The 23,193-nt window shown below is 43.4% G+C and overlaps 1 protein-coding gene across 2 annotated transcripts in view; it reads left to right on the top strand.

Annotated features, from left to right (window-relative positions):
- Positions 1-3,182: 3,182 nt before the first annotated feature.
- Positions 3,183-23,193, top strand: part of LOC136846774 (probable serine/threonine-protein kinase dyrk2) — a 64,254-nt gene continuing 44,243 nt past the window's right edge. For both annotated transcript variants that reach the window (XM_067118009.1, XM_067118010.1), the window contains exons 1-2: positions 3,183-6,912; positions 10,415-10,616. In XM_067118009.1, coding sequence (XP_066974110.1) covers positions 4,880-6,912; positions 10,415-10,616 — 2,235 coding nt within the window. In that variant the 5' untranslated portion in view covers positions 3,183-4,879. The remainder of the gene's footprint in view (positions 6,913-10,414; positions 10,617-23,193) is intronic.

Here is a 23,193-nt window from a genome sequence, read left to right as displayed (position 1 = left end):
AATATATATATATATATATATATATATATATATATATATATATATATATATATATAAACATACATACATATATATACATATACTGTATACGTGTGTAATTTGTGTGTGTGTTGTCTCAGCTAATTTCTCCAAAATTCTATAATGTGGTCCATTGAATATTCCACGTGTACCATTAAATTCTGAGTCCTATTTTGTCGCTTCAGTAGAATATCCCGAGAGAATGTGGATTGACTTGAGTAGCCGACGGTTCGCCGGTTGCTAGGAGATCGAATTATTTATGTGCGGCGGCAGTCCTTTTTTTTTTTTTTTTTGCTTTTGTGTCTGTTGTCATATTTCTAAGGATGGGTCGCTAACTGTGCTCACAGTGTGGACGGGGTGATCAATATTTTTGCCAGGTCTTCGTGATATTCATTTTTATGAGTAGAATGACTTGCTCTGCAAAGCGTTCAGACAACGTGCTCTCTCTCTCTCTCTCTCTCTCTCTCTCTCTCTCTCTCTCTCTCTCTCTCTCTCTCTCTCTCTCTCTCTCTCTCTCTACATTATATATTTATAATATATATATATATATATATATATATATATATATATATATATATATATATATATATATATATATATATATATATACATGAATATATTATAAATATAAATACGAATATATATAGTTTATTTATATTATAAATAATGCTATGTCCTCTTTAATTATAATTTTTCATCCTAAAAAATCAAATTTCTATTATCACATAATTTTTCACCCTAAAAAATTAAATTTCCATTAATCATCACAAAAGCTCAAGAAATGTTCACCCCACACGAAATGAGCAGCATAGCCTCTCTGATTCAACTCGTAAGTGTCTTTTTAGCCGATAAAGAGAAATTTTTATCACTTTTCTGTATGTTGGGGGCGAAGGGGGAGTAACCGTTTTATGTATTGTAGGATGCAGGCGCCATTTGGTTAAGCTGCGCTTTACCGGGGGATACTGGACTGGTAATAGTTTTATTGGCTCTGTTTCTCAATGCTGGATTTTGCTTTTTTTTATTTTTTATTTTTTTATTTTTCTGTTTGTTGTCTGAGACTTTGTGTTCTTCTGTCCCAATTGCACCGTCTTGTAAATATTTTTTGGGGGGGTTGGGGTTGGCTGTTGAAATATATTCTCTCTCTCTCTCTCTCTCTCTCTCTCTCTCTCTCTCTCTCTCTCTCTCTCTCTCTCTCTCTCTCAATCACAATTTCTTTGAGGCCGTTCAAATTCTCTCTCTCTCTCTCTCTCTCTCTCTCTCTCTCTCTCTCTCTCTCTCTCTCTCTCACACACACACACACACACACACACACACACACACACACACACATTCTTTGAGGCTGTTCAATTCTCTCTCTCTCTCTCTCTCTCTCTCTCTCTCTCTCTCTCTCTCTCTCTCTCTCTCTCTCTCTCACACACACACACACACACACACATTCTTTGAGGCTGTTCAAATTCTCTCTCTCTCTCTCTCTCTCTCTCTCTCTCTCTCTCTCTCTCTCTCTCTCTCTCTCTCTCTCTCTCATATGCACACACACACACACACACACACACACACACACACACACACAATTTCTTTGAGGCTGTTTAAATTCTCTCTCTCTCTCTCTCTCTCTCTCTCTCTCTCTCTCTCTCTCTCTCTCTCTCTCTCTCTCTCTCTCTCTCTCTCTCTCTCTCACAAAAGAAGCCTTCCTAGAAAAACCTCTCTTCATAGTTATTCCCCAACAGACGTCCACAGACCTCATCCCTCGTTAGCCACAGAAACTTTTTATACCTCGTTAATCAGTTTTTTTTTTTCTCTTTTATATATGTATTTTTTGTGTTCTTTTCTCGTTAATCAGATTCGTTGAAAAGGGCTCTGTCGCTTGGGTCACCATCTTTTCCCCAGAACAATTATCCGTGACCACATACATTATATATATATATATATATATATATATATATATATATATATATATATATATATATATATATATATATATATAGAGTGGTGACTAAAGGCTTTTTTTTTCATTATTTTTTATCACTTTATTTTTGACGTTACGCTGGGCGAGGTCTGAGAAATATGATAAGAATGAGTCTCTCTCTCTCTCTCTCTCTCTCTCTCTCTCTCAGTTGTTTTGAGAATGTTCAGTCTTCCTTCTGTCACACTCTCTGTTTCTTTGAGGGTATTGAAATCTCTCTCTCTCTCTCTCTCTCTCTCTCTCTCTCTCTCTCTCTCTCTCTCTCTCATAGGGCGTTGTTTACTTCTTATGGTATTCCACCCGATCATAAGATATTAATAAGATGTATATTCGAGCTCTCCTATGGTAAATATTGACTCTTTAAGAAAAAAACAAGTGAATAATCTTTAAAACTAGATATAACATTTAGAGGGGAGGGGGGGGAGTGTGTGTGTGTGTGTGTGTGTGTGTAGAAAGGATCCCATCCTCACTTCACTTGTTGAGTGTTTACTGGTGACTGCATGGTTGCAGCGCGATCTAAACCCCTTCCCCCCATTCCCATTCCCCCTACCCCTTCCCCTACCCTCCACACACACCTTTCCTTACACCATTTCATAACGAATGGGATTGGTCTAGGAGAGGGGGGGAAGGAGAAGGGAAGGGGGGCGGGGTTAGGAGAAATGATGATAGTCTTCCCTGTTTTTTTTTCTGGAATCGAGTGTTAAAAGGGAGAGACTTTTTAAAAGAGGATTTAAAAAAGGGGTGGTTGTTTATCTCTCTCTCTCTCTCTCTCTCTCTCTCTCTCTCTCATATTGAGAGCCAATTAGAGAGCGCGCTTGTGTGTGTAGGTGTACGTGTTTGTGTATGAGAGAGAGAGAGAGAGAGAGACTCATATTGAGAGCCAATTAGAGAGCGCGCTTGTGTGTGTATGTGTACGTGTTTGTGTATGAGAGAGAGAGAGAGAAGGAGAGAAAGAGAGACTAAGGGCAAAGTAGAAGTTTGTGCGTCGGCGTGTATATATCTGCTAGGAGGAGGAGGAGGAGGAGGAGATGGTGGTGGAGGAGGATTTTGCTGCCACCACCACCACCTCCTCCACCTCCTCCTCCTGCATGGATTGGTGTTTGTTAGTATGTTTGTCCCTCCCTCTCCCTCCCTCTCTCCCTCCTCCGGCGGCTGGCTGGCTGGCTAGCTAGCTAGCTGTTCGGTGGTTGGTTGGACGGTAGTGTTGGGGTGACGTTCCCCTCACGCGCTGCCTTCGGGATTTTGCTCTGTCTCCTGCCTCTCTCCCCTTTTCCAACCCACCCCTCTGTGTGTGTGTGTGTGAGAGAGAGAAAGAGAGAGAGAGAGAGAGCTAGCTGCTGCAGCAGGAGAAGGAGAAGAAGAAGAAACAGCAGCTGTACTGTAACAGCTCCATCACCACCACCACCAGCAGTAGCGAAGGGAATATCATCATCATCACCACCACTAGGAGCCTGATATCTGATATCTCCATCCCCACCACCACCACCACCACCAGCAGCGAAGGGAACATCATCATCACCACCACCACTAGCAGCTTGATATCACCATCATCACCACCAAAACCGTCGTTTTTGCTAACGTTATCCGACTCCCCGAATATTAAACCTGACGGCTCTTTTAACACTCAAGTTTCCTCGTTCCTTGTTTTTTAGTTTTTTTTTTTTCCTTCACCCTGAAAAACTGGAATGGTTACGCTGGTGTTGTTACTTGATATGTCACTTACAAGACTAATAAACAAAAAGGCCTGGAGGTTCTAGTGATCGTTCCTGACTAACAACAGTATTTGTATTTTATATAAATCATCTCTTCTCTTCTGTCTGTGGGATCATTTCCCCGCACGTCCAGTTGATTGCTGAGGAATTCTTCCGGAGTCATAAAATGTTTTCATAATAAAGAGTGGAAAGTATTCTGGAGTTTTTTAACATCGTGTCAGATGGAAATTATTCTTACGGAAGTCCAGTTCTGTCATTAGATACTGAAAACGTCAAAAGGGACCTTTTATTTTTAATCTGAGCAGACGTCGAGTTCTGTCATTAGATACTGAAAACGTCAAAAGGATATTTTGTTTTTAATCTAAGCAGACGTCGAGTTCTGTCATTAGATATTGAAAACGTCAAAAAGGATATTCTGTTTTTAATCTAAACAGACGTCGAGTTCTGTCATTAGATATTGAAAACGTCAAAAGGATATTTTGTTTTTTATCTAAGCAGACGTCCAGTTCTGTCACTAAACACCAAAAGCGTCGAAAGGGACCTTTTATTTCCTTCCCAATCAGACGGCATGACCCACTGAGGGCTTCCCCCGAATTACTGCAAACCATCCTGAGCCGAGATCAGTAGCCAGCGCCATGCTGCCGTCACTTTGATGAGCATGAGAATATGCGAGAGTGCGAGTGTGATGTTTGTTCCGAGTGTGGCCTTATCACAAAGCGTGCAAGGTGATCCGGTGGTCACGCTGCTTGGCGCCCTGGCCGAACCTTCACGCCCTTCAAAGTCACCCTCGGTTACCCCGAACGCCGTCGGACCCGGAGGAGTCGACGCGCGGGGGATCACTTCTGCTGTAGCAGAGGAGGAGGAGAAGGAGGAGGGGCACCTCCTCCCCGTCCTGGCTAGACTCGCAGAAGAACCATGTAGCTGTTGAATGGTCCAGGACCTTTGGATGTGGAGGAGGAGGAGGAAGAAGAAGAAGAAGAGGAAAAGAAAAGAACAAGTCGTAAGAGAGTTTTGTGTCGTTCCGGGCAATGATAACTCGAACCATGCCCTTGTTTTGGCGATAACTAGCTGTCGAGACATTTCCCAGCAGCGGCTGCGACCTCAGCGAGTCCTCCCCGGGTATCATGGAAGTAGTAGCAGCAGCCTTAGCTCTTAGGTGCCCAGGGCGAGGGTGCCAGGCAGGTGGATGCCAGTGAGAAGCAACTCGAGGCGTCTGGGGGGCTCTCTGTATCGCTGGGTGGTGCTTAGACTCCTCCGTCGGCGGCTGCATTCCGAAGGGGGCCACAACAACTCGCGCATCAAAAGCAGCAGCAGCAGCAACAGCGGAACCAAAAAGCATACAACACATTCTACCTCGCAACACCAAAAGCAGCAGCAGCACAAATCGTCAGGACGTCTGTGTGTCGTGGGGGGTGTTGAACCCACTCAGGGCAGAGGCGGTAGTGGTGGTGGTAGCAGCAGCCCCGGGGGAAGAGAAAATGGGAAGTCGTTTGAAAATGGCTTCGAAGAAAATTCGCTCGGGTTGCGCCGAAAGGAAGACTTCGGCAGACCTCGTCTAACAGGACCAGGAGGAGAAGGAGGAGGAGGGGGAGGGGGTGAGTCTTCCAGAGAAAAAGGCCTGTTTGGGGACGTCTCCCTGGAGAGTTCTCTCGCGATTCAAGGAGGTTCCCTGCCCGAAATTGAGGCCGTGAGGGAAACGGCCCAGTTCTTCCGAAGTACAACACAACTCGAGGCGAAACCCGACACAGGACAGAACAGGAACAAGAAGAAGAAGAAGAGGGTCGTTCTGGTGAGGGAGGTCGGCGAGAAGAGTTATGGTCCTGACCCGTCACATATCAAGTCGTCCTCGAAAGGGAGACGACGCAGGGATTGCAACGCGACTCCCCCGAAACGAAAGGGCGGCCGAAGTCGTCGACGCCCCAGTAACGAATTGAAACGAACGCCCGCGGGTGCTGGGGAAAAAAGTGACCGGTACAGTAACGATGCCGCCGGTGGGCCGAGTGGCAGTCCAAGTGGTAAACCCAGTGGTAATCCTAAGCCGTCATCCCAAGGAGGTTTCCCTCCCGACAAGAAGTCCTTGAAGAGCGCGCAGCCGCCCTCGCCCCGCGGTAATGCTAATGCATATCCCCTCCTAGACGTCCGTGGTTTGGAAGAGGCCAGCTCCGTTCAGTCCCTAACCACCCCCGGTGTCACCACCGTGTGCCAACATATCAATTCCCTCCGGCGATGGGATTCTATATCAGTGCTGTACGGGATCGAGTATCTCCTCGTTAGGAAGAAGGTCCACGAGAGGCTCCTGTGCATTTTGAGGGAGCGGAGGGAGAGGCGACTCCGGAGGGGAGCAGCTCGGGAGAGCGTCCTGAGCGGAGGGCGCCCTCGCAGACGCCCCCACAAGCGGAAGAGGAAGAAGCGGAAGGGCAAGGGAAAGCAGCGCGACAAGCGGAAAGATGTGAAAGGGAAGAGGAAAGAGGAGAGAAACCCCGCAGTGTCGCCTCAGCCTCAGTCGCCTCGTGACCAGAGGAAAGTGGCTCATTTGGAGTGCGGGGAGGAGGGGGAGAAGAAGAAGAAGAATGTCGACCAGGACAGAGGGGAAGGTCAGGCCCGCGAGAAAAAGGCTAATGGCGAGCCGAGTGCCCTCGGGGAAATCGGGAAGGAGGAGGATGAGGAGGAGGAGGAGAAGGAGGCCAGGTCAGTGGAAGAGGAAGAGGACGAAGACGAAGGAGGAGGAGGAGAAATACGGACGAGGTTCGACGGGTCGGGATCGCTGGGGAGCGGCGACTCGCGACCGAGCAAGTCGCCCTCCTACCATCAGGTGACGAGCAGCGAGAAGTCGTCGTCCTCCTCGTCTGTGCCCTACCGCAGGAGGAGGGAGACGCCCACCCGAGACATATCCCCTGAGATCACGACCCGCACTTCCGTCAAGACAGCCTCCTCCTCCTCCTCGGGGACCGAATCTTCCACAACTTCGTCCTCCGGTGCGTCGTCCTCGGAAGACGACGACGACGATGACGAGGAGGAGGAGGAGGAGGAGGAGGTGCAGACGACCTCTCCGTCCGTCAAGTCAACAGGTGTTGGCCCTTCCTTCTCCAGGAAAACTTCCCCGGCGACCTGTGCTTACATATCCGACGACGAAAGTGCCAGCGAGCGTAGGAGGTCGTCCTTCTACTGCTGTCCCTGTTTCGTCACTTTTAAGAGAAAGATCAAGAAAAGTAGGAGAAGGTAATTCAGTGAGCAGCAGCAGTGGCAGTAGCAGTTAGTTGGTCACGCACACTGCTTGCTGCTTTCTTTTAAAAGGGTTTCGTTTCTCTATTTCTCTTTCATAATTTATGGGTTGGTGAAGCTATAGAAATATATATGTGTATTTATTTTTTAAGCAGTTGATAAAGTACTCTGTGCTGGAACGTGTTAAAGTGCTTCTCGGGGTTTGGATGTGCTGATATGTATAATAAAATCATTCATATACATAATCATATACATAGAAATTCTATGGGTTAAATTTAGGTGATACGACACTCTGAACCTCTCTCGAAATTTTTACTCGATTCTCGAAAGGTATGTATACATTATATCTTGATTTTTTTTTTTTTTTTCACAAGAGTTCGTAAAAGTGGTCCTGAATCTTGCAGACAAGAGCAAATATCGCTTACAGTATTTTGGGACATCGCATGGTGATTTTACAGTCATGTTTTACCAAGGAGGTAGACCTCAGTTCCCATTTATAAAATTCTCTCTCTCTCTTTCTCTCTCTCACAGATCACTACCCTTTTATCTCTTCTTTTTAAAGATGATTTCACGTCAGTGACATGGTTAATTTCTCTCTCTCTCTCTCTCTCTCTCTCTCTCTCTCTCTCTCTCTCTCTCTCTCTCTCTCTCTCTCTCTCTCCATGCTGTTTATGTTTACATAATTCTATCAGTGTTTTTTTTTTTTTCTTTTTTTTTTTTTAGTGATACGATACTTTAGGTTACGACCTATACTGATGACATAATATCAGGGAATGTGCAGGTTGTCGGGTTTACACGCAGGAATCCCCAGCGTCTGGGAGTCCACTATTAGAATGAAGCAGCAAATGACAGGGAGTTGTATTATAGTGGTAATGGTACACGTGGGCTCGGTCCAACGGCTGTTTGTTTACCATCAATTCCCCTTCTCCCTTCCTCTTGACTAGTCATGCTCTCTGCTTTATCTCTCCTACGGGTCTGGGCGAGTAAAGGGTATTGGGGTGAGAAATCTGCTCTTTAAAAAAAATAATGTGAACCTAAAATAGTTATGGAATTATTTCAGTAACTTTTTTTTTTTTTTTTTTTTTTTTTTTGCCAAAAGGGCCTTTTCCCATTGGTTATGTGAGAACTTATTTGTAAACATGCATAACTTTTTTTTTGTTGGCAATTGCAGGTGTTTTTCCATTTTATTCTGTTCTTACAGAAGAAAAGACCTCTTCAGTCTTTACACGTCATTATGGTAACATTAAAGACCAAGTTGTTTTATTTCAAACATACACTGGTTACTTCAACACGAGATCATTCGAAAATGCTGATATTCTCATAACTCCGAAATGAGCTCCGAATTGTACCTCAGAGCTACTGGAATGCAATAGTAAATAGTACATATAGTAATTCACTCTATTTCATTCTGTAATTTTTGTCAATGAATGTCTCTCGTTTCGAAATGAATTGGAGCGAGTCCGTTGCTTATGTGAATGTCCTTTGGGGATTTAGAATGAAGTAATAGCTGATAAAAGCCCCATGTTTCCGGTCGTCTCTCTCTCTCTCTCTCTCTCTCTCTCTCTCTCTCTCTCTCTCTCTCTCTCTCTCTCTCTCTCTCTCTCTACGTCTGGTTCGTGTGTCTGTGGAAGGTTAACTTTGCAAACTCTGCATTAGTGTGCAGTACCAGCCCTTGACCTCAGAGTTGTATGTATACATTAAAAAAACTTGGGTTCATTATCTGCTTATTCTGCTCGTGTTACTCTGCAGTTGTCCACCATATTATCAGCGTCGGTTTGATTTCTTCGTGACGTCACATACGAGATAAACGATTTCCTTTCTAGGTTCGCGGGACGATTCCTACAGCATGGCGAACCTTCGGCAGATTACTTTTGTCGTTAAACGGTTTGCATCTGCGTGGCTTTCGTGCTGGTAGCAGAGTTTCATATGTTAGTGTCTTTGGCGACTAACTCGGCCACAAGTCATTAAGTGTGTATTGCAGGAATTTATTTATACCCACAAGTCGGCAGTGATAAATTGTGTAGCAAGTGCCGTGCAAGTGTGCTATATGTTTTCGGTTAAGCCATGTTTGCCTGTCAGTATTTGAATGACAGTCGAGGGTGACCAGTTTGAATGAGAAAATATTGTTAGAAAAATCTTCTAGCGATTGTTTTCTGAACCACTGAGTTAACGAGAGAGAGTATCATTAGAAGCTTTTGTGAAGTAAAGATGACCAGAAAGCCCTTCAGGAAGAAAGGATGACCAAATTTCCAACCCAGTGCAAACATTTCGACCGAAGACCCCTGCGCGATTCGACCGTGATTTGTTGTTGGTCCCCCGAAATCGGAACATGATAGGGAACCGGAGCCGCTCCCTCGACGAAGTGCTTTGGGTCGTGGAATGCCCTCCGCTATCATGGGTGAATGCTTCAGTTGCGACGCGAGCGTGCGCGCCTCCAGCGAGGTGTCCAGTGACGAGGATACTGTCCTGACCTTCGTTCATGGCAGGTACTACTTGGTTGGGCTTTTTTTGGGGGGGGGGGCGGTTTAAGGGTGGTTTGACCTGATTCTCTTTGGGTTAGATTAAAGGTGGCCTTCTCCCAGCACGGGCTCTTGGGTTTTATGTTAGTTTTTGTGGAATTATTCTTTTTTTACTCTCTCTCTCTCTCTCTCTCTCTCTCTCTCTCTCTCTCTCTCTCTCTCTCTCTCTCTCTCTCTCTCTCTCTCTCTCTCTCACAACAAATTGCATGTGATCAAAGTGTATCGTAATCTCACTCTAATTTCTGTTTTATGGGGGTGAGAATGCAGAAAGTAGTTTACTATTACTACTGCTCTCACCACCATTCTTGACATTCCTCTCTGAGAGAGACGAGAATACAATGAAGCGTGGTATGAGCTCTTTCTCGTCCTATGTGACTAGATGCCCCGAGGGCATAGGTAAGTACGCTTAATAGTGGCACTCTGTTGTGCCCCCATTAATTATCCTTGTGTGATATCCACCTCTCTCTCTCTCTCTCTCTCTCTCTCTCTCTCTCTCTCTCTCTCTCTCTCTCTCTCTCTCTCTCTCTCTCTCTCTCTCTCAGTTTGAATAGAGCAACTAAATCTGTTTCTTTCTTGTTGCCTGTATGTTACTAGGTTTTATGTACTGCATTCTCTCTCTCTCTCTCTCTCTCTCTCTCTCTCTCTCTCTCTCTCTCTCTCTCTCTCTCTCTCGACGGCAGGCAGGTAGGTAGGTAGCTCCGTATCTACTAAGGCTGAGGTAAGTGACCTTTGGAAAGAACACGTAAGTAAAAAAAAAATTAAGAAAGTAAAAGAAAAGAAAGTCAAAACCCTGAAACGAGAGGAACCATGGTAATTGCCCCGGGATGTGTTTGGAATCGTGTCAGGAATGTCAGGATTTTGTCTCTCTCTTTTTTTTTTTTTATTCATTGAATTTATTGCTAAGATATTTAAGCCGCTAACCTGACCAAACAACCCCCTTCCTCCCCGCCCCCCCTCTCCCTTCCTCCACCACCGTGCAGCAGTGAGCGAGAGCGTGAGAGGGAGCGCGAACGCCACGGTCGAAGGCACGACAGGGACTACTCCTCCGAGAGGCGCCACCACAGAGGACACGGCCGGCGCCGCGTGTCTTCGCGATCCGCGTCTTCCGATTCCTCCCGCCGGCGACGCCCCAACCACCACAGGAACCGCCGGCACCTGCGCGAATCTTTTGCTAACAGCCACGTGAGTATTGAGCCCTTGGCACTTCCTGCGTTGGTGACTACCCAGCTGCTGCCGCTGCCATGGATATATGGACGTGTTTAGATATAAATCTATATTTATATATATATTCCCCCTTTTTCTTTCCATTTAGTTTGTTATTGATGCCCCCCCCTTTTTTTTAGCATTTATTTCACCCTTCTGTCAGTTGCCACTATCTCAGTACTGTGATTGCATTGGTTATGATTTTTCAGTTACGTTGTTTCACTGTTGTTGTTGTGAGAAATTTAAAGAAAAAAAAAAGAAAAATAGACCAAAAAAAGAAAAGAAAAGAAGAGGTTTGCTAATGACAGTTTTATTTTAACATTTTCCTCACTCACTTATATGGACACTTTGTCAGGTGCTCTCCCTTCACCCCACTTATCCACAGATGGGTATACACAGTACACTTATCATCATTCATTTTAATGGCTGTTATGATTACACACTGTACACTTATGGTAGATTTAATCACTATTATAATTATACACTGCACACTGATAATAATTGATTTAATCACTGTTATAATTATTAATTTACATATTATAGTTATTGTTTTCAATGAATTACTATAACTGGCACCAATTGTCATGCCATTTTTATTTTGTTAATCGCTTTTCAAGCACGTGCCTGGAAAAGTAAAGCAAAAGACTTTATTACACACACACACACACACACACACACACACACACACACACACACACACACACACACACACACACACACACACTAGCATAACCTTCCATGAGTGTATGACCACCACCGATACAACTATTAATAATAAGACTGCTACTACTTTTAACCAAAAAAAAAAAATATATGTAATAATAATAATTAAACCATTGTAGCGGCAGCCTGGAGAATTACCTGTCGCCCAGGTGAGGTGGCCCCGGGGGGGATGGATAGGGACCGGATCATATCCGAATACCCCCCACCCCCTCAGGGTACCCAACCTTTTTTTTTTTATTTTTTTGTATGTATTTTACTGCAGCTGATATATACCGGCCAAGTTAGAGTGCTTTGTCCCAACTCACGCTTTTATCAATGTCATTTGTCGTGAATTATTATTGAGAAGATTTTTTTTTCGTAGCCCTAAGAAGTGTTTCCATTTCTTTATTTGAATGCAGAGTCAAGGGTTGTGAGGAGTTTACTTGTATATGTTGTTGCTGGTATTGTTGTTGTTGTAGTTTATTTTGTGACTTTTATAGTATTATTAGTATTATTATTATTATGACCATTTTCCTTTTATTATTATTATTATTATTATTATTATTATTATTATTATTATTATTATTATTGTTATCATCATACTGTTGTGTTGTCTTAGCTTTAGATTGTTGATAATTTATGGAAAATTGATATTGAAATCTCAACTTATTTTTCCCAACATTTGCCTTTTAAACTCGTCAATTGACATGGATGCTGTGGATTTGTAGCTGACTCCGAGAAAGATGCTTATCATACGACAATTTTCAGGAATTTTATGAATTAACTGCGTCACAGGTGGTGTTGGTAAACATTCATTGAGAGAGAGTTGGACGTGTTGACTGACGTATTCTGGTGATGTGGATTTTGGCCCTTAGAGATTGTCTAGAGAGAGAGAGAGAGAGAGAGAGAGAGAAAGTTGGACGTGTTGACTGACTTATTCTGGTGATGTGGTTTTTGCCCCCTTAGAGATAATCTTAGAGAGAGAGAGAGAGAGAGAGAGAGAGAGAGAGAGAGAGAGAGAGAGAGAGAGAGAGAGTCTCACTCTGAAAAGAAGCGTGTTCATCGCTCCCTTTAGTATATTTGGCGCCAAGTGCCAGAGTTGTTGGTAAGGCGTCTCTCCTCTTCCTAATCCTCCTTCTTCCTCCTCCTCCTCCTCCTTATCCTCCTCCTCCCCCACAATCCTCATCCTGCGTATTTGAGGACTTTTGGCGTAGTTGTGAGATTGTAGTTGTTGACTATACCCATTGAACGGACGAGTTGCGTCCTTGGTTCATCATGGGAGCCGAACAGACCAACGGTATGGCGCCCGTAGTGCAGGTAAGTGTCGAATTAGAGAGAGAGAGAGAGAGAGAGAGAGAGAGAGAGAGAGAAATTATTCCTCACAGGTGGCAGTCGGCTCCAAAAGGAGCTTCGATTTTGCTCGAAAATTCTGGCGGCGGCAGGGGATTCGTCTGCATGCTCAGCTAAAGAGAGGGATTTTGGGGGGTTTTGCGACCTGCCCAGGCCCGCAATTGATGGCCCCGCGAGGCGTGCAACCATGACCACATTCACGTTATGCCCTCTTAATATAGACGTTACTCAATCAACTCGTACCTACCCAGTGGCCCCACCCAACTCATCAGCCACCTTCCACCTTCCCCTCGCCCTGTGCAAAGGCATTCCGTAGCATTTGTGTGCCCCGAACGTGACGTCGTCTGGGCATGGCAGGCCTGGTGTGCCTCTCCTCCTTCCCCCTCCTCCTCCTCCTCCTCCCCCTCCCCTCCCACCTCGTGTTGGCCACTTCGGAGTGTCGCCAGTTCTAAGTCGCATCTCCGTCAACTACGTCTTTTCCTGCAGCAGAGGTTCCTCCGTCTACGCCTCTGCTTCCCAGAGAGTGCTCAGGACAGTAGTGCAGTGCCCGTACCCCCGTCCGTATCTGGAGGACATCAATTAAACCCCGTCAATTGGCATTGACAGGCGTGCTTTTTTTTTTTAAGGGGGTAGAAAGTTCGACCCATAAATAGCGTCGGAAAATCAAGTACTTAAATAAAAATAAGTATCTCATAATGGCCTTCGAGGTCTGGCCTGGAGTGGGAGTGTTATTGGAGCCGAGTGCTGGCTGCGTGGACGTCTGGTTCGGGCGGCAGTCTTCGCCCCTTCACGTGAGGAAGACTCCTACGCCCTCCTCCAACGAGAACGACCCGGGAGACGACGACGACGGCGAGAAGCCCTTCGGGAGCTTGTCCTCATCCTCCTCTTCCTCCTCCGGCGGCGGCGGCGGCGCCAGCGGTATGGGCACGGAGGACGTGGCCTCAGACGTGCCCGGAGAGGTTAGTTGGGTGTCCCTTGGGCAGGAGGCGGGGTTGATCCCTCGAGTGACTGGTGGAACGTGCGGTCTTGACCTGAGATCATTAGTTGTATCCCTTCTGAGGGTTCCTCTGATGTTGGCAGCGATGCATTAATTGTATCCCCTTTAGAGGGTTCGTATGACATTGGCAGTAGTGCGTTAATAGCATCCCCTTCAGAGAGTTCCTCTGATATAGGCAGTAATGCATTAAATGTATCCCCTTCAGAGGGTTCCTCTGATATTGGCAGTAATGCATTCAATGTATCCCCTTCAGAGGGTTCCTCGCATATAGGCAGTACTGCATTAACTGTATCCCCTTCAGAGGGTTCCTCTGATATTGGCACTAATGCTTAGAGGTAATTCATGAAAAAGAAACTGCGTTGTCAGCCATAATTCGTCCCGAGAACAGCTATGGTTTTCCACATAGGGGAGGGGCCAAAGTCGTGACGTCAGTAGAAGGGGTGGGAAGTTCACAAAGGAACCGGTTAAGGTTGAGAGAAGGTTGTTTCTGTGAATAAAAAAAAACTTCTATGGTTGTATGTGAAGTTATGAAATGCATAAGAGAAACTTTTTTTGTGTGTGTCACCTCATTCGCATGAATGGAATAAGGGCATTTCGGTGAAGGTGCATTGTGTAGGTATGTATGTGCGTCAGTATAAGGGGGGCGACGTGCCCTGGCGAGTTTGGCGTCATCATCATCTTCATACCACGCCATTTCTCTACCCCCCTTGCCCTACTCATACTCATGCCCATACCCATACCCATACCCATACCCACACGAGTGCCTTTGGTGGTGCCACATACCGAAGGTAGTTCGTGTGTGTGTTTGAGCGTTGGCGGAGGCTCTCCGATGAGACGCGGCAGGAGGAGGGCGGCGCCCGGGTCTTCTTCAGTGGGCGGTGGACAAAGGTCACTGCTCGTCGTGGAGAGTGTCTTCTGCGCCCTCATGGAGGAGGTCTTCAGCAAAGTGGAGCATCATCTGGAGAGCTGGATCGGTTGGTGGGTAGGGAAATGCGACGAAGGGGACGCCGCCCATGGGGCCGCCCTTGGCTCTTCTGCCCACATCCGCCCACCGCCACCGCCACCTCCCACCCAGGCCTTGGCCACCAGCATGCCGGTGCCTACCTTGCAACAACTTTACAGCCATTTGCACGCAACTCTCTACCAACTGGTAGGAAATCAGCATTCCATCCTCCTCCTCCTCCTCCTCCTCCTCCTCCTCCTCCTCCTCAAGCCCTCATTCTTTTCCTCGTCTCGTGATCCTGTGCTCATTCATCTCCTGTAGGTCGAATATGACCCCTGAGCATCTTGCTGTGACCTTGGCGGCTTTCCCGAAGTCATTTGCGCCCTTTAGTCACCTAATGTGACCTCTGGTATCCCAAATCACGTGACCAGTGTTTCTCTTAAGCTTTAGAAACTTCATCTGCGTGACCTGACTGGCACCTTCTCGAGTTAATAGAGGACCCTTAATTGTCGTTTTGTGTCGTTCTGTAACCCGCTTTTTGACCACCTGAGTAGCCAGCCGCGGGACCTAATCACCTGGGTCTTATGTCACCTGTAATCACCGTGCTACGATTCCTTATCAGACGTGACACCACCTCTTATCCGTTTGGCACCTGACCACTAAGAGCCTTGGTTTGACTGTTATGTCGTCTCTTTGAAATTTTAATAGTTTATTAAAATTGTTTGTGATTAAAATCTTTTTTGACTCGTGGTTTTGTGTGTCACTGATATTTTTTTTTATTAAAATCTATTTAAATAGACTTTTTGACCCCTTCGTGACCGTAATGCGAATATTTAAATAGACTTTTTGACCCTTCATGACCGTAATGCGAATATTTAAATAGACTTTTTGACCCTTCATGACCGTAATGCGAATATTTAATAAGACTTTTTGGCCCTTCATGACCGTAATGCGAATATTTGAATAGACTTTTTGACCCTTCATGACCCTAATGCGATGTTATTTATTCGCTAAATAGAAATGTTAATAGTTTATTAAAATCATTTAAGATTGAAACATTATTTCATTCTTTAGTCGTGGTTGTACGTCGGTCATCGACATTTGAGTTTTTGGGTTCGAAAAGCGACGCGTATTTCTTTGGCACCCTTTTGTACCCTGGGGGGATTTTTGCAGTGTGAAAAGTAGCGTGAGTGCAACGTGCTGCTATTGTCCCCAACCTGAGACGTGACGTTTTTTTTGTTTCTCTTTGTCCTACGTGTTTTTTTTTTTCATTTTCCTCTTTATTTTTCATTTGCCATGAACTTTCAGTATCGCAAAGTCGATTTTTTTATGTGTACAGGTTTGCAGAATGTAATCATCCTTGCTATTTGCTAGTTATACAGTATGGGAAGTGCATATAATTTTGCAGGAGAGAAAAATTTATGCTTAATTTTTATGCATTGCAAGATTTCCCAGTCTCACCTAGGAGATAATTCACGTTAAAAAAAAACTCTTCATAATCTGCAGATAGGAGATTCTTTAATAATCAAAATGCCAATCATATACGGAGAAGAGCAGTGTCTGTATAGGTGATTTCTTCAAGGTTTTGTTGCCAAGTGATCAGCCTGCCTATGAATAGCATATCTCTCTCTCTCTCTCTCTCTCTCTCTCTCTCTCTCTCTCTCTCTCTCTCTCTCTCTCTCTCTCTCTGTTGGAAGGTTTGTATGGAAAACGCCACTCCTTTGATTACATTCTCCTCTCTCACACACCTTTCCTTCTTCATTCCTCTACGCAGAAGACTTAAGATGAAACGAGGGATTAAAGATTTAAGGGAATAATTTATCCTTTTTTGATCCAATTCATATCAAAGTGATGCTTGGCTTAACAGAGTGACTGTCGTGTGATTTGAAGGCGTGAGATCGAAGATAAGCCTGTGAGTGTTCCTTCTGCCCCCTAACTTAACGCGGCCTTTTGCCAAATATTCTTGGCCTTGAATGCATATGGGTGGAACACTCTCTCTCTCTCTCTCTCTCTCTCTCTCTCTCTCTCTCTCTCTCTCTCTCTCTCTCTCTCAGGCAACAACACTGCTGCTTACTTCTCAAACGCTTAAACGCTTACATACAAGCAACATTGCTCTCTCTCTCTCTCTCTCTCTCTCTCTCTCTCTCTCTCTCTCTCTCTCTCTCTCTCATACAAAGACACACATCCAACATTGCTGTGTAATGTCCTTTAAAAGAATTTTAGAAATCGGTTCTCGATGGCGACTCCAAAATTTAAATTTTTGAATTTAATGTATGTCACGATATTTTGAATAAAAGTCACTGTAAATTATATTAAATTATATTAATTTTTTATTCAATTCATTGTATTTATTCATGTCTATTAATGTTAAATTCCAGGAAAAAAATTTATTTACTAAGATATTGAACTGATAATCATCATATCCGAGTTGATGGCGACTCCAAAATTTAAATTTTTAAAGTTAACTTGTGTCACGATATTTTTAATAAAAATTACCCTAAAATTATATAAAATTATACTGATTTTTTATTCAAGTCATGACATTTATTCATGTCCGTTAATGTTAAATTCCAGGAAAAAATGTATTTACTAAGATATTGAACTGATAATCATCATATCTCAAGCATAATATTTTTAGACGTCTTACATGCATAGAAGTGTAATTTTAGTAACTTTTTGCCACGTGAATTACAAGTAGCAATGTTGGCCTTCTAGTGAGAAGTGGACGGAGGTGTGAGCGTTCAGTAATTTCTAAAAAATTTCCTTATGAATAATTAATGCACAGATCCTTGTCGCGGCAATCAGCTGTGAAATGACATTTTTTTGTGATTGAAATATATTTAAATGCATCATATCACCATTGTAGTTTTTGTAGTATATGAAAGATGTATTTTAGGTATTGTCTTCAAATAAAAGTAGAGTGGTATAAGACTCAATTAGTAGTATTTTTGCGAATAATGATTGTGAAGGGTAGATCATGTTCTTTGTATTATTTTTTTCAAAACAATAAAGGTTAAGAAAATAATTTTATTTTTATGCCCCTGCAAGGATCTCTGCTCTTCAGGTTTTTTTTTTGTCAAGATCTTTGGTCTGAAACGCCGTCTCCTTCCTTTCTCATACAACCAGAGCCTGCCTCTCTCTCTCTCTCTCTCTCTCTCTCTCTCTCTCTCTCTCTCTCTCTCTCTCTCTCTCTCTCTCTCTCTCTCAGTTCCTACGTAGTCTCTATAAACTCTTATTCCTTTTCATGTACTTGTCTCCCTTTCTCCTTTTATTTCACACACACAGCTGTGATTGTTCCTTTTCTCTCTCTCTCTCTCTCTCTCTCTCTCTCTCTCTCTCTCTCTCTCTCTCTCGGGCACTGATGACGCATTCGTGGGTCTTTTTAATCAATACAATTTATTGTATCTCTTGCAATTTAGCGTTCTCTCATGGCGGGCAACACAGCTGTTGAGTGTGATCTAATGGTCTCTGAGTTTTTGTGTGGTGTGTCTCTGTGCGTCAGTTTGTACGTTTGTGTGTCTGTCTGTCGTCTGTCTGTCGTTTCCTAATTGATTGGGGTAAATGGCAGGGTCTTTGTTTAGAGGTCTTTGTGGGGTTTTGTTTCCCTTCTTTGTGAATCGGAGTTTGGTGGCAGATTTCTCTCTCTCTCTCTCTCTCTCTCTCTCTCTCTCTCTCTCTCTCTCTCTCTCTCTCTCTCTCAATATATATATATATATATATATATATATATATATATATATATATATATATATATATATATATATATATATATGTGTGTGTGTGTGTGTGTGTGTGTGTGTGTGTGTGTTTGTGTGTATGTATGTGCGTGTGTTAGTGTAGGTAGGTTTTATGACTGAGAATAAAAGAGAAAGAGAGAGAGAGATTTGTACGTCTTAGTTTAGACTCGTCATTTAAAGACTTGACTTATTTTGTTTTCATTGTGATAAACTTAAAGGTACGTTTTTCCTTAAGAATTCCCTTTACACCCAAAAACATTTCCCTCAGAAATATGCCTTTGGAAGTTGGTCCATAATCAGCACGTCTTCCCGCAACAAAAGAAAAAAGTTAACAAATTAATTTTAGTGTCGAGCCGGTGGTCCAATACGCCTGCGCGCCTGGGCTGCCTTAGCACATGACTCAGGAAGCGAGTATACACAAGCACCAAGATGGGTCTGTAAATAGCCACGTTTTCTCTCTCTCTCTCTCTCTCTCTCTCTCTCTCTCTCTCTCTCTCTCTCTCTCTCTCTCTCTCTCTCTCTCTGACGCAAACATGTGCAAAAGGAAAATAGTGTATTTTGTTAACTGTATGATTGTAGTCCCAATGATTGTAGTGGTTCTCTCTCTCTCTCTCTCTCTCTCTCTCTCTCTCTCTCTCTCTCTCTCTCTCTCTCTCTCTCTCTCTCTCTCTCACACACACACACACACACACACACACACAGAACGTAATCACCCTCATCTATGAATTTGACGCAGTCTCCCAAGTAATTCTTTTCGCTCTCTGTCTCTCTCTCCAATCACCAGGATCTATAATTTTGTCAGTCTTCAGATTAGTTTAGAAGAAAAAGGAGACAAGTAGAATTCTGTTAGCTATTCTGCATCCATGCCCAGCGGGAGGGAAGAGGGAGGGAGGGGGTTTGTTGGGCATGTTATACTCATAGATAATTTGATTGACAAGTCAACTCGTCCACGGTCAACATTGCTCTTGTTGCCATTGCTGATGCAACAAGACACGGCTCCATCATTTTCAGAGGAGGCTGTCTCAGAATAGAAAGGAGGAAGAAGAAGAGAGGAGGAGGAGGAGGAGGAGCAACGTCCAAAGGGAATATTTATCGCATTGATAAGGGAATATATCGTTTAAAGACTACACCTCTGCGGTTACATTTAGTGTTATTGGCGTCTGACTTGGAATTCTGATGACCTGTTCCGGATGCGGTGCCAGTCTCTCTCTCTCTCTCTCTCTCTCTCTCTCTCTCTCTCTCTCTCTCTCTCTCTCTCTCTCTCTCAATAGGCCGTGGGAATTGCTTCCTTATTTAAAGTAGAACGTGACTGGGTGTCTTAATCTTGTAGAATATTCTTGTAAAGTCTCTCTCTCTCTCTCTCTCTCTCTCTCTCTCTCTCTCTCTCTCTCTCTCTCTCTCTCTCTCTCTCTCTCTCTCTCTCTCTCTCCCCGTGATGGCGAGGGCGGTTTTGATCCGAGGGACGTGACATTCATTTTTCATATTCATATCCCATTGAAAGATGTAAGCGACTTCAGCGAGCTTTTCGTTTTTATTTGAGGTTTAGCGGATGTGTTGGAACCTGAATGGGTTGGAATTTGAATATTGATTGAGTGGATGAATACACTTTTCATGTATTTGAAGCTATTCTTAGTTTCGAACAATTATTTTGTTACCGTGTTTTAAAACCACAGTTTTTAAAAAAAATTTTTAATGCCTTTTTGTTTTTTTAAAGTTCTCTCTAGCTAGATGTATTGGGACCTAAATGAACTTGAAAGTGAATGATAATTGGTTGGAAGAAAATACTGTAATAGCTCTTGCTACAGTGTTTCAAAACATCAACAGTTTTTCATAGATATTGAATGCCTTATTTTTAATGCTATCACTAGAGAACTTTAAAAATAAACACAGATTTAAGTTATTCAGTGCCACTTTCCAAGAGCTGTAGCTTTCATGAAATCTTTAATGTCATTTATCAGATACTGCAATAATTTTATATTTTTTTAATTTTTTAGACCTGATGCTTAAACATTCCTCCGCTATCTAGATACCAGTATCTTGAGTTTACTCAAATTTAACAAAATTCATGCATATAACTTCTGTAATTAACGGTATCGTTAATTCTGATGAATATTAATGCTGAAATGCGTTCAGCTTTTATGCTAGAAAATTTAATTAGCCCTGCTGTTAAAATACCAAAGCGTTTCTGATATACCTGTCGCGTTGGCTCTGTACCCAAACGCTTAATTTGTGTTTCACCTGTTGCTTGAATTCAGGTGTGCCTCAGGTAAGTTATCAGGTCTTTTAATCAATTCCAAAGATATGTTTGTTTTGGCTCAGAATTTCCCAATATTTTATTTACGGTGAATTGAGTCTTTATTTTTTCTGTTTTTCTGAAAGTTGAATTTTTTTTTCTCGGTAATATTTAGTTACTGATGTATTGGTCTCTTGAATGTTTCAGTATTTTTTTGTACTCCTTTAGTCTAATGTTCCCTTATAATCGATTCCTTTTTTAGCAGCTGTTAATGATTGCCATTATTTATTCTCATATGTAGGTGCAACTAGTTTTACTGTAAAATTTACAGGTTTCAGTTTATTGGTCTTCATGAGATTCGGTCTTGTTCACTGAATAGTTCTTTATAAATTTCTCGGTCAAGAATATATTTTTTTCCCACTTGATCAAGAACATAATTTTTTCCCACTTGATCAAGAATATATTTTTTTTTTCCCACTTGATCAAGAATATATTTTTCCCCCACTATCAAGAACATACTTTTTTTCCCACTTGATTTAGAACAGTTTCCCAACTTAAGAACATATTTTCCCCACTTGATCAAGAACATGTTTACCCCACTGTCAAGAACACTAATTTCCCCACTAGATGAAGACCATATTTTCCCCCACTTAACCAGGACCATACTTCCCCAATTAATCACAAACATAATTTCCCCCCCACTTGATCAAGACCATATTTTCCCCACTTAACCAGGACCATACTTCCCCAATTAATCACAAACAATTTTCCCCCCACTTGATCAAGACCATATTTTCCCCCCACTTAACCAGGACCATACTTCCCCCAATTAATCACAAACAATTTTCCCCCACTAGATCAAGACCATATTTTCCCCCACTTAACCAGGACCATACTTCCCCCAATTAATCACAAACATAATTTTCCCCCACTAGATCAAGACCATATTTCCCCCCCAATTACTCGCATTCTGTGTAATTCCAAACAGCACTTGGCGCTTTTCCTCGGCACAATCCCTGTCGGCAGTCATTCTACGCCGTTCTTCGATACCCACTGAAATCTCGTGAGCCAAGACAAAGGCAGGAGATTCTCGAATGCAACCTTGATTTGCGCACTGCAACAAACACGTTTTTGGGAGGGCCAAACTTGCCCGCTGCTGTGCGTGAGGTTCCTGTGTTATTTTTGGCGTCTTTGTGACTCTGCACAGCGACTGTAGTAGTTCGCTGGACTGCTGTGCTGTAGCGTGGACTCGAACTGTGAATATTTGTAGTATTAGTAGTGGGAAATTTATCCGATTTGTTCAGCGTCTCTCTCTCTCTCTCTCTCTCTCTCTCTCTCTCTTGTCTTGGACTTTGACAGATTGGTTTCTCTCTGTCGCTGTGGACTTTAACAGAGTAGTTTAACTCTCTGCCAATCATGTCTAGGACGTTGACAGATTGCTCTCTCTCTCTCTCTCTCTCTCTCTCTCTCTCTCTCTCTCTCTCTCTCTCTCTCTCTCTCTCTCTCTCTCTCTCTCTCAACTTTGTAATCTAAAAGTGTGTGTATGCATGGGCCAGCAACTGCATCTCATAAAGACATGCTGATATGCTTGTGTGTGTGTGCTTGTGTGGGAAAGAATTTAGGCTCGGTGGGCGAATGACCTTGGCAAGCATGCCTCATATGTTAACAAAATCCAATAGCCTTGATTCTCTCTCTCTCTCCCTCTCTTTCTCTCTCTCTTTCTCTCTCTCTCTCTCTCTCTCTCTTGGCAAGCACTTGCATCTTCTCACCTGATGTGTTAGACTGGTGTTTCGTTATTGCAAGCAGTTCTTGAGGGCGAAGGTGTGGCTGGTTGGTATCAATGACAGTTCTATTTTAAGATATGCAAAAGTCTGAAGAACCGATGTCGAACAGATAAGCAATCTCTCTCTCTCTCTCTCTCTCTCTCTCTCTCTCTCTCTCTCTCTCTCTCTCTCTCTCTCTCTCTCTCTCTCTCTCGCGTTTATATAACTCGGAAGTCCAGGGACCTGTCTCGCATCTTCTGGGGGAAATTCTTTACCCGGTTGCGTCGGCGTGTCTTAACCCCGCAGAAAAGAACGGTTTGTTTGTGGGACCCGTTCTCTCTTTCAAGAATAGTCCAGGTGTGTTTGTGTTCTTTGCGTTCTCTTCAGAGAGAAAGGGATAGACAAAACGAGATTTGTTTATTGGGCGCGTTCTTTCATATTTTTTCTTTAGGAGAGAAGGGCGAGAGAGATGGAGACGACCAGATTTGTTTATTGGGAGCGTTCTTTCATATTTTTTCTTTAAGAGAGAAGGAGAAAGAGATAGAGAAGATCAGATATGTTTATTAGGCGTGTTATTTCCTCATTTTTTATTTTTTTTATTTTCCTGGTGCAGTTGACGTCTTATGGTCTTATTTGAGTCAGTGGGAAAACTCACGGTCGTATTTCTTGAGGTCTGTCGACTAAGGGCAGTTCTCTCTCTCTCTCTCTCTCTCTCTCTCTCTCTCTCTCTCTCTCTCTCTCTCTCTCTCTCTCTGTGAGAGAGCGATGTTGAATTCCCTGTGTCGTTTCCCATTGTAAGCGTTACTTAACACCAAAAGGCATTCGAATGTA

This window comes from Macrobrachium rosenbergii, chromosome 15, assembly GCF_040412425.1.
Source record: "Macrobrachium rosenbergii isolate ZJJX-2024 chromosome 15, ASM4041242v1, whole genome shotgun sequence".
NCBI classification, from domain to species: Eukaryota; Metazoa; Arthropoda; class Malacostraca; order Decapoda; family Palaemonidae; genus Macrobrachium; species Macrobrachium rosenbergii.
This window is presented reverse-complemented; position numbering and strand designations above follow the sequence as displayed.